Below are 12,346 nucleotides of genomic sequence, written 5' to 3' on the forward strand. Positions count from 1 at the left end.
AGCCCTCTAGTAGAATATCAGTTTGGTACTGGCAGCTTGTAGACAAAAGTTAGTCACTTAGGGTGAATCAGATCCCCTTGAAATCAACGGGAAATTCTCATCACAATCAGGCACTCACCCTCAGAGACCCATATACAGGGATTTATGTAAATTGCCTCAGTTAAGTTTCCATGAACCTCCAGTGTAGTCAGCAGGACATGCAGAAGGAAAGAACCCAGCGAATGCAGCAGAAAGGACCTGGGAATTAGGTGGATGAGATGATGGATATGAGTCAACACTGTGCCCTTGTAGCCAAGAAGGCCTATGGCATATTGGGCTGTATTAGGAGAAGCATTTCCAGCATATCTAGAGAAGTTATTTTTCCCCTTAACTAGCCACTGGTTAGGTCCCATCTGGAGTATTGTGTCCAATTCTGGGGACCCCCCCCCATATAGAAACATTGTGGATGCATTGGAGCAGGTTCAATGGAGGGCAATGAAAATAATGAGGGGGCTGGAGCACATGACCCGTGAGGAGAAACTGAGGGATTTGGGCTTATTTAGTTTGCAGAAGAGAAGAGTGATGGGTGATTTGATAACAGCCTTCAAATTCCTGAAAGGGGCCGGTAAAGAGGATGGAGAGGGGCTTTTATCTGTGGTGAGAGGCGGCAGAACAAGGAGCAATGGTCTGCAGTTACAGAGGGGGAGATGTTGGTTGAATATGAGAAAAAACACTGTTTAAGCAGGAGGGTGGTGAAGCACTGGAATGCGTTACTGAGAGAGGTGAGGGAATCTCAGTCCCAAGAGGTTTGTAAGTTATGGCTCACAGTGCTATGTCCAGTGCTAAGGGATGTGGGTGTTGACCAGGGTGTAGAGGGAGAAGCTGGCAATGCCAGAGACATTGGGGTAAGGCGGGGGTTGTACACACAGAAGTGGGCACTGCTGAGCATTCTGGAAGAGGCCCGGGGTGTGCAGACACCAGCAGGCAGCACTGGGGGCTGTGGGGACCGGGAGCAGCATATTCCCAGACTGGTGTGCAGTGCTGCTGGAGTCAATGGTGTGGGTGTTGTCATTAGACCAAGGCCAGAACTGGGATATTTCCCAGCACTAACTAAACAGAATGATATCTCTGAGGCTTGCACTATCAGGCAGGATTTCCCATATTTTGGTAAGTGTTGGGACTCTTCTGTGAACCCCTGATAGCAGGACAACCTCCTTATTAATATTGGGCACCAGAACTGGGCTCAGGATTCCAGCAGTGCTCCCACCTGTGCCAAATACAGGAGTTTAATCACGTCTCTCCCTCTCCTCGAGATTACATTCTATTGTCTCGTTTGGCCACAGACTCACACTGGCATCGCTGCTGTACTAATTCTCTCTCACATCTGGAAACTTCTGTCCAGGAAAGATAATGGAGGAAGTAATTACTGGAATCATCTGTAAACACTTGGAAGGTGGTAAGGTGAGAGGGAGCAGCCAGCCTGGATTTGTAAAGAACAAATCATGTCAAACCAATCTGATAGCTCTCTGATAGGATAACAAGTCCTGTAACACCTTATGGAGTAACAGATATTTTGGAGCATATTTCCAGAGCTGACACGGTCTATGCAGTCAGGGTGGAAAAGGCTCTTTATCAGTAGTTGACATGGAGAGGAGAAAAAACAAATCAGATTAGTCAGGGGGGATGTTGCCCATTGTCAGATTCTAAAGTGGAGGTGTGAACTTCCAAAGCAGAGAGACTGCTTTATTAAGGGGCCAGCGACTCCCAGTCTCAGTTTAATCCTTGGTTCATGGAGTCAAATTTGCAAATAAATTGCAGCTCAGGGATTTCTCCCTCCATTTGATTTTTGATTTGTTTTGTTTGTTTTAGGACTGCTACCTTTAAATCTGTTATTGAGTGTCCAGGGAGATTGAAGTTGTTCTCCTACAAGTTTCTGTCTGTTGCCTTTCCTGATGTCTGATTTATGTCCATTTATTCTTTCACGCAGAGACTGTCGGGTTTGGCCAATGTAAATTGCAGTGGGGCATTGCTGGCACATGATGGCATTTATTATATTAGTAGATGTGCAAGTAAAGGTGCCCTTTACCTTTACCTGACCGTGTGGTTGATGTTAGGTCCTGAAATGATATCGCTGGTGTAGATATGTGAGCAGAGTTGGCAGCGAGATTTGTTGCAGGGATTGGTTCCAGGTTTAGAGTTACTGTGTTGTGATCTATAGTTGCTGGTGAGGATTTGTTTAAGGTTGGCAGGCTGTCTGTAGGCAAGGACAGGCCTGACTCCCCAGGTGTGTGAGAGTGAAGGATCTTTGTCCAGGATGGGTTGCAAATTCCTGATGATGCACTGGAGAGGCTTTAGCTGGGGGCTGTATGTGATGGCCAGTGGTGTTCTCTTGTTATGCTTGCAAAGCCTGTCTTGTAGCAGGAAGATTCTGGGTACCCATCTGGCTCTGTCAATCTGTTTCTTCACTTTCTTAGGTGGGTACTGTAGTTTGAGGAAAGCTAGGTAATGGTCTTGTAGATGTCTGTCTCTATCTGATTGATCGGCACAAATACCTTTGTACCTTAGCAGCTGGCTGTACAGAATGGAATGTGTAGTGTGCTCTGGATGGAAGCTGAAGGTGTGTAGATTAGCATAGCAGTCCATGCATTTATGGTATAGGGTGGTATTTATGTGACCATCACTTATCTGCACAGTAGTGTCCAGGAAGTGGATCTCTTCTGGACTGATCCAGGCTAAGGTGATTGTGGGGTGGAAACTGTTGGAATCATGCTGGAACTCTTCAAGAGCCTCCTTCCCATGGGTCCAGATGATGAAGATGTCATCAATGCAGTGGAAGTAGAGGAGGGGTGCTTTGGAAGTTCACACCTCTACTTTAGAATCTGACAATGGGCCACATCCCCGCTGAATGATCTGACTTGTTTTTTTTTCCTCTTCTCCTGGTATATACTATGGATAATGGGTCATTTCCACCCTGACTGATAGACCTTCTCAGCTCTGGCCCTCCTATTTACTGGGACCCCACTCTTTAAATATGCCTCTGAAACCCACCCCCCCATGCATCTGATGAAGTGGGTATTTGCCCACAAACTCTTATGCTCCAAAATATCTGTTAGTCTACAAGGTACCACATGACTTCTTGTTGTTCTCAAGCATCCAGACTAACACAGTTACCTCTCTGATATTTGATAGGAGAATGAGCCTAGTGGATAAGTGACAAGTGATGGATGTGGTATACCTAGACTTTAGTAAGTCATTCAATGTGGTCTCACACGATATTCTTATCAATATACAAGGCAAATACAACTTAGACGGGTCGACTATAACATGGGTGCAAAACTGGCTGGATAACCATACTCAGAGGCTGTGGCCACACTTGGCCAAAACTTCAAAATGACCATGCAAATGGCCATTTCAAAGATTAATAATGAGGCACTGAATTGAATATTCAGTAGCTCATTAGCATTAGGATGCTTCTGGCCATGGCGCTTTGATAGCGCTGCTTTCAAATGCACACTGCTCGGTGTGGCTACATGGGGGTCCTCTTCAAAAGGACCCCACACATTTCAAAATCTCCTTATTCCCCTCTGCTGACAGGAATAAGGGGATTTCAAAATGGGCGGGGTCCTTTCAAAGAGGACCCCCGTGTAGCCGCACCAAGCTGCTTGCATTCAAAAGCAGCACTTTTGGAGCACCATGGCCGGAAGCATCCTAATGCTAATGAGATGCCGAATATTCAGTTCAGCACCTCATTAATAATTTTCAAAATGGCCATTTGCATGGACATTTCGAAGTTTTGGCCAAGTGCGCTGGCCATCTTTTGGTGTGAAACCTCACCAAACTCGGGGGAGTGGAGGGCTAGGAACCTGCATCCCATGCATGTTGACTGAAGAATTTGCAGATGCCAGGAAAGGTGTGTCTTTCCCAGGGGCACAGAATGCAAGGAGAGCCTACAGCCCTGAATACCACATCTCTTGGCCTTTCATACCTATTCATTTGAGAACAAAGTCAGAGCCTTGAAGGATATTTTCCATTTCCATAAGGGACACCTGCCTCCTTTCTAGCACAGGACTTGAAGCATAGATCAGACCGATGATCCATCTAGTTTAATCTCCCATTTCTGACAGTGTCAGCCCCAGGTGTTGCAAAAGAAGATGTAAGAAACCGAGCAGTAGGTGGATTGGGTACATGATCTAAATACCCTGAGGCAGTCATCCTAGAACTGACAGCTGGAGATTGGTTCATGCCCTGAGACACATGGGTGTTTAGGCATTCCAGAACTTTTATTTAATTGGTGGCCCTGTTGTATTATGAGACAAGAGTTACACAATTTCAATCTACAATTTCCAGATCAGGAATTAATACCCTGTTCTCATATCCCCTCTTACTTCTCTCCTTTGTGAAGTAAAAATTCCAGTCTTCTCAACCTCTTTCAAAATATGTTTCCTTGGGTGATTGGTCCTTCTCATTGTTCTTTCCTGTACCCCATTAGCTCTTCAGTAACCCATTTGAGAGGGGTATCAATAATATGTAACAGACTCTAGAGTAGAGTGAAATATTGACTGGCCGATCTCCTGACGATTCGTCTTATGTGGGCTTCTCCATCCCTCCCCTCCATATTCCAAATCCTTTCCTTACTTTCTGGCCATACTTACACAGAGAACAGTTTTCCAGAGCTATGTACCATGGTGCCCAGGTGAGACTTCAAGCTATTCCCTCCAGAGGGCATACACATTGCAGCTATTGAAGTGGAAGTCCTTTTGCCATCATTTTACACGCTTGCCTGGATTGGGTAACTCCCTCTCAGGACTTTGCTGAATCAGACCATGAGTTAAATAATCTGGTGACATCTGCAAACACGGCCACCTCACTGTGTGTCTAGAGGGTTAATAACTAGAAATCATCTGCCATGTTTTGTTGTTATCCAGTGTGTAATCACCTGTCTCTTCTTCTCACCTCTCACAGGCACCTTGAGGATTTCTGAACCCCATTGAATGCATCACCCGCCTCAAGGCAGATTTTAACCTCACACCCTCTGACCCTTCAATATTCACCCTAGTGGGAATCCCTGGCTTGGAAGATGCCCACATCTGGATTTCCATCCCTTTCTGTACCTGCTACGTTATCGGCCTGTTTGCAAATTTCACCATTCTCTTTATTGTAGGGACAGAGAAAGTCTTGCACAAGCCAATGTATCTTCTGATCTGCATGCTGGCACTCACAGACGTTAGCATGTCTACATGTGTCATGCCAAAGACACTGTCGATATTTTGGTTCAAGTGGAAAGGCATTACGTTGGACGGCTGCCTTGCCCAGATGTTTTTCTTTCAAGCAATTTCTATTGTGCATTCAAGTATCCTTGTGACGATGGCCTTTGATCGCTATGTTGCCATATGTAATCCTCTGAGATACAGCACCATCCTCACCAATGCCCGGACAGTTAAGCTTGGGCTAGTGGGTGTGATCAGAGCTATTGTCCTTTTTCTTCCTCTGCCCCTGCTCCTGAGAAGGCAGCCATTTTGTGCCAACCGCTTGATCCAACACACATACTGTGAGCACATGGCTGTGGCAAAGTTGTCATGTGGGGACATCACTGTAAACAGAATTTATGGTGTGGTGTTGGCCCTTGTAATTGTCTCAGGAGATCTGATGCTCATTGCCCTGTCCTACATTCTGATCATCAGGGCTCTCCTCAGAATCTCCTCCAAGAAAGCCCACCAGAAAGCCCTTAGTACCTGCACAGCTCATATCCTTGTTATATTGATGTCTTATCCCTTTGGCCTCTTCGCCTCTCTGTCATACCGATTTGGTCAGGGTGTAGCTCCCTATGTTCATACGATATTTTCCAACATCTATTTTGTCACCCCTCCCATGTTCAACCCCATCGTTTACGGAGTCAATACCAAGGAGCTTCGTGAGAAAGTGGGCAAATATCTCTGCAGAAAATGATTGCTTGGGGGCCCTATATGTGAATCTGCAAAAGAAGAGGAAAGATTCTCATTCTTTAAACTTCCTCACATCTAACATCTTATCACAGTATCACCAGACACTGCTCTCCCCTGTGTTGATCACCATCATGTGGTGTCTTTCATCATTACCTCTCAGTTCCCAGCCTGGCACTAGTTCTCTTCATGACTTTTCCAGGACCCTAAGAAAAAGCTCTGGATTTCTGAAGGAAGGTGGCTTTCCATTGGAACCTGTGTGAACAGAGTTTAAGATCAGTTCAGTGATCTGAAGCTATGGTTCTGTTAGCCAAGGACAAAGAAAGGAATTTCAATGCTCAATTGATCTGCAATAATTCAGAGACCTAGGGAACCAGTTTTTCCTCATTTTTCCATATCCAATACTTCAAAAAGCCAGTGGGGAGAACCCCAGTGAATGGAATGTTTCCATTGGAAATTTTTTTTTTCAAACCTGATCTGATATACCCCGGGTTTGAGGGGGCGTAACCCAGAATTGGATTTAAGACAATTACAAACACATGACTTGCACTCAGCCACTTCAAATTGAAGAAATATAGCATCCCATACTTTAGCAGTAATTGGTCGCATGTGCAGAATCACAGGGCTGAAAGGGAGCTCAGGAGGTCATCTAGTCCAGCTCCTTGCTTCAAGCAGGATCAACCCCCACTAAGTCATCACAGCCAGGACCTTGTCCAGCCAGGACTTAACAACCTCAAGGGATGGAGAATCCACAACCTCGCTAGGCAACGCATTCCAGTGCTTCACCACCCGCCTGGTGAAGAAGCTTTTCCTAATATCTAAACTACATCTTTCCCTCTTCAACTTCTGACCATTACTCCTTTTTCTGCCATCTGACACCACTGAGAACAGTTTCTCACCCTTCTCTTTAGAGCTCCCCTTCAGGAAGTTGAAGGCTGCTATTAAATCACCTCTAAGTCTTCTCTTCTGTAAACAAAACAAGCCCAAATCACTCAGCCTATCCTCATAGGTCTTGTGCTCCAGACCCTTAATCATTTTTGTTGCCCTCCACTGAACCTGCTCCAGCACATCGACATCTTTTTTATACTGGGGACCCCAAAACTGGACAGAATATTCCAGATGTAGCCTCACCAGTGCTGAATAAAGAGGAATAACTACTTCTCTAGATCTGCTTGAAATGCTCCTCCAAATGCACCCTAGTATGCTATTAGCCTTCTTGGCTACAAGGGCACGCTGTTTACTCAAGTCCAGCCTTTCATCCACCATAACCCCTAGGTCCCTTTCCTTTGTACTGCTGCTGAGCCAGTTGGTGCCCAGCTTGTAACAATGTTTGGGATTCTTCCACACCAGGTGCAGGACTCTACACTTCTCCTTATTGAACCGCGTCGGATTTCTTTTGGCCCAGTCCTCCAGTTTATCCAGGTCCACCTCTGGATTCTCTCTCTACCATTTGTCAAAGTTCGACTCGAGACTCAATTTGTCAGACCACTCTGTTGATTAGCAAAGCTGCTCTGCTAATACATTCCGAAAAAGGTGAACCCCCCACCTAGGGCTCAGGTCTCTCAATTTATAAAGACAAAAGAAGGCAAGTTAATAAACAAAGGAAAACCAGACACACACACACACACCACATAGCCCCTGAGAACAGTCACTTATCTTCATTTCCATATCACCTTCAGCAGTCTCCTGTTTATGACCCTCTCCTTACCTTAATTAATTGCTGTCTAGCACCTACTGCTCTGGTTCCTAATTTCCCAGGCACACCTGGCTCCATCCAAACCCATCCTCCATTCCTACACACAGTATCAACATAACTTCCCCTTCTTGAGCTCAGAAGCAACATTGTATCATAGTGTGATTTTTACAATGTAACTCTTATACTTCCACAATCCCTCCTTTTGGTCAAGCTACGCCTATGACCAACAATTACTGGGCTACATACATTAACCGTTCCTTTTCTTTCCTTTCATCAGTGATATTTAAAACCATCAGGTTAGCACTCTGGTAGGGGTAACTCGCTGGATGGTGTGTCTGGCACAGCTTTGGATACAACAAGAGATTAACTGGAAACATACAAACATCATTAAAATGCCAAACAACAGTCAGAATTCCTTGAAACAACCAGTTTCCTAGGCTAGAGAAATTAAATAAGCTACTTAGCCATTTCCACAAGCAACTTGGCTCTTTGTGGGGAAGGTATGCAATTTGCTCCAAGTGGGTAGTGCGATTTATTACATCATTGGTAGTATCAGGTATATATACACAGCATTCTGTTCCAATGAGGGCGCAGGTCCCTCCCTTTTGCTGCTAGTATTATGTCTAAAGCCTGACAGTTTTGGAGGGCCACTTGTTGGACTGCTCCTGGTTTGTTTGTTTGTTTTTTTCCCAAAAGCCTTTAGACTTTCTTCAGTTTCATTTGCCATAATTTCAACTGCTGCTTGTAATCTTAAAAGCCTTTTTGCATGGTGCATTTCTCCTCCAACTGGGATGAAGGAACCACCAATAGCCTCTTTCCAGGTCAAAGGGCTTATGTTATCCACATACCATTGGGCATATGACAAATCTCTTCTTTTTCACCTAAAATTATGGAGGCGATTTCGTGGGAGGGATTGAAGCACACAGAATTGCGGGAAAAGCTGAGCAGGATAAGATATACCCAACCAGTTAGCTGGTAACGTGGTATAAGGTTTCGGCCCACAGACCCAAGAATGCCCTATTGCAGCCAGGAAAGGTTGGCTGCATCTATTTGACATATAGGCATCTATGAAAGAGGAGTAATATCCGTCGAAGGTCACAGGATAATCTTCCTTGCGGGGAGCGGTAACATTTGCATGGCATTGAAAGATTGTATTGTTTTTCTCGGGGAGGCTGTAGGGGGAGCAAGAGATTGATTTTCCTGTGTGATCCCAGGTGGAGAAAAAATTCATATCCCCACACCCGGTTCGCCATTCTCCAATCTTATTTGAATAGTCCCGTACACCAGGGGTCACAACATGTTGGAGAAATAATAATAAAGAAAAATCTAATTTCAGCAGCAATGCCATCTGTCTGTGAACATGCCACTCCCAGTCCCCAGGACGCCAGCACTAAGCTCTTGTCCCGGTTCGCCTCTATCAACCATTGCAACACTCACTGGGCTACATTTCTGTGCACACATCTGTCCATTCACCCAGAACCCAGCACTCACCACGTGCCCATGTGTACCCTGTTTGCACACCCATAACCCTCAGTGCTCCCCATCTTCCTGTTTATATCACACTCGCAGCCTGTATTCCCCAGTGCTAGCTACATCTCTGTGTAGTTCCCTGATCACCACATCTTGCAGCCCTGCCGCATAGTGATACCCCTCACTCAGGCCCAAGATGAGGAGTCAGACTCCAGTGACAGCTCACAGAAATCTCACAGAAATCTCTCCTCAGACTAGGATCAACTCAGCGACTATCTGCCCTGGGAAGAAGTTGGAGATCAACCTGAACTGCTTCTCTGGGGATGAAGGGAACCCTGGCAGCAGCTCCATCTGCATGGAAAGACAGGGTGAGGTTGGGCTGGAAGAAGAGCAAACATGAAAAAGAAGAGGTGCCAGAAAGAGTAACTCTTCCTCCAACTGCCACCCAGCATTAATGTATTACAGCCTCTTAAAAACCCATACACCATTTTGCACCTTACTGATACTGCCATGAGGCTACAGAGGGGTTGTGTACAAGAACAAGGGATGGTCAGATAAGGGATGGTGTCAGAGATCATCTGCTACAGAGTGGCCACCTTACCTATGAATGTGAGACATCCCCCACTAAAAGAGGTCTTGCCCCACCTCTTTTGTCTGTGCATTGCGTAGGGCACCCAGGCTGTATTTTTTCTACTTTCAGGACTCTGAGACATTGTGATCTAGGTATTTCCAACACTGCCTGGTTTGCCCTGTGCAGAAATGTGTGGTTCAGTTTTCAGCAACTCTCCTGCCAGTTCTTCTTTGACCTAAAATAATTCACCCTTCCTTACTAGCCCCGGGATGACTTGAGTTGAAATTAGTGCATGCGCATGGCAAATATAAATAAAACTATTTGTTTCATCCCCCACATGTGGGTTTAGGGTTGTGAGCATGTCCATGCGTGCAGTTTGTCTCTGATTCACCTTTAGTGTTTAACACGTGGCTCTGAGCTATATATGTCAGGGCTTCAGCTCATGCTACAGATAGTTGTATTTTGTTATGTGGCTGAAAGACTGAGGGAACCCTCCAGTTTATGTGGTGTTCTGCTATGAATTCTGAAATTTCAGACTACATGGGCCCTGATTTTGCATTCAGGGGCAGGAGAGAGTTTCAGCCTACAGTGACCCAGGGAAGGCAAATATGATCGTAGAGTGTGGCCAGTGTACAACTCAGTCTAGCTGTGAACCCTCCAGTAACACTGACCCCCACTGCAAAATACCCTCCAGTAACACAGACACCCATTGCATAGGTATTGGCTGCTTCATCTAACAGCACAGTGAACTTGCTGAGTTGCAAAACTTGGGCACCCTCTGAGGAAATACCACACAGCCCTCTGAAGGGAAGCTACTCAGACAGATGGAAAGAGACAGTAAGAGACAAAGGACTGATCTAATATACATTTTTTTTCTAAACTGTCCCCTGTACAATTGTATTTCCAATTGAACTGGGTAAAATTTCACCAGGTACTTGATGTTTCTCAAATAGCTGTGTTCATGAATTCCTTCCCAGTAATTCTTGGCATGACCGTGGAACTCTTCCTGAGCCCTTAATGCAGAAAGTAGCACTCACCGAGATCCCAGTCAGAAGACAGAGGGAATCTTCTGACTGACAGGAAGGCAAAGCCCTGAGAATCAGCGTCTGAATGTTACGTGTCTGAACATTGGTGTTCTGAGCATTCACTGAGTTTCTCTAATCTTTTACCCTGGGGCCATTTTATTATGATGGCATTTTAGGTAGATGTGCCCTGCTGGGGTCAGAGCACAGTGATAAAGGAATCAAACATTTAAGAATATAGAAACAGACATACTGGTTCAGACCAAAGATCCATCTAGCCCAGTATCCTGTCTTATGACAGAAGCCGATGCCCAGTGCCCCAGAGGGGTGAACAGAACATGTAATCACTGAGTGATTACTCTCTTCTCCTCCATTTCCAGCATCTAACAAACAGAGGCTAGGGACACCATTCCTGCCTGTCCTAGTGATAAGTATTGATGGACCTAACCTCTTCACATAACACAAGAACTAGCAGTCGCCCAAGGACATGGATACAAAGTATGTTTAAAATAAAGTAAAGGAAGAACTGCACTGTAAGTATAACAAACCTTTGGAACTCATTGCCAGGGGATGTTGTAAGGGACAAAACTGTAAAGGGGTTAGAAAAGAACCTGACAGGTTCATATAGGATAGATCCAACAAAAGCTGCTAGCCAAGAAGTTCCAGGTCACCTTCACGCAGATTCTGACTGGATGACAGGAAATATTTTTTCTCTGGCTCCTTTCGGACCCACTAACTTGAACACATGACAGGGAAGATTTGGTCCTACTGTTCGCAAACCCAGGCGACAAACTTGTTTATTATTGACATCAAAGTTCTGAGAAATCACTCTACTGGTGGGCCCAGAACTGGATGCAGTACTCCAGATGTTACTTCATCAGTGCTGATAGAGGGGAACAACAACTTATCTACATCTGCTGGAAATGATCCTCCTAATGCACCCCAATATGTCATTATCATTCTTGGCTACAAAAGCATAATGTTGACTCACATCCAGCCTTTCAGCCACTGCAATCCCTAGGTCCTTATCTGCTGCACTGCTACTTAGACAGTCAGTGCCCAACCTATAACAAAGCTTCTGATTCTTCCATCACAAATGCAGGACTATGCACTTGTCCTTGTTGAACCTCATCAAATTTCTTTTTGCCCAGTCCTCCAATTTGTTTAGGTCACTCTGGATCCTATCCTACCCTCCAATATATCTACCTGTGTCCCTAGCTTAGTGTCATCTGCAAATTTGCTGAGGGTGTAATCCATCTCCTTCTCCATGTCATTAATAAAGATGGTGAGGAATTCCAGACCTAGAAGTTATCCTTGGGGCACTCCCCTTGAAACTAACCACCAGCAAGGCATTGAGCCATTGATTACCACACTTTGGGCCTGACCATCAAGTCAGCTTCATATCCATCATACAGTCCATTTATTTAATCCATACTTCCTTAACTTGCAGGCAAGAATATAGTGGGAGCCTTCATCAAAAGTTTTGCTAAAGTCAAGGTATATCACATCCATTGACTTCCCCATGTCCGCAGAGCAACTCACCTCAGCATAGAAGCTAAGCAGATTGATCAGGCATGACTTGCCCTTGTTGAATCCATGTTGACTAGCCTCGGTCACTTTCCCCTCTTCCAAGTGCTATAAAATGAATTCCTTCAGGATTCTCTTCATG

The 12,346-nt window shown here is 45.1% G+C and overlaps 1 protein-coding gene across 1 annotated transcript; it reads left to right on the top strand.

Moving 5' to 3' along the window:
* The first annotated feature begins 4,654 nt into the window (after positions 1–4,654).
* Positions 4,655–5,925, top strand: LOC142007637 (olfactory receptor 52K1-like). Its single transcript, XM_074984323.1, has 2 exons — positions 4,655–4,672; positions 4,990–5,925. Exons 1-2 carry the CDS (start codon positions 4,655–4,657, stop codon positions 5,923–5,925), a joined length of 954 nt encoding a protein of 317 aa, XP_074840424.1.
* Positions 5,926–12,346: the final 6,421 nt, after the last annotated feature.

The sequence above is a fragment of the Carettochelys insculpta genome, chromosome 1, assembly GCF_033958435.1.
Source record: "Carettochelys insculpta isolate YL-2023 chromosome 1, ASM3395843v1, whole genome shotgun sequence".
Classification (NCBI taxonomy): domain Eukaryota; kingdom Metazoa; phylum Chordata; order Testudines; family Carettochelyidae; genus Carettochelys; species Carettochelys insculpta.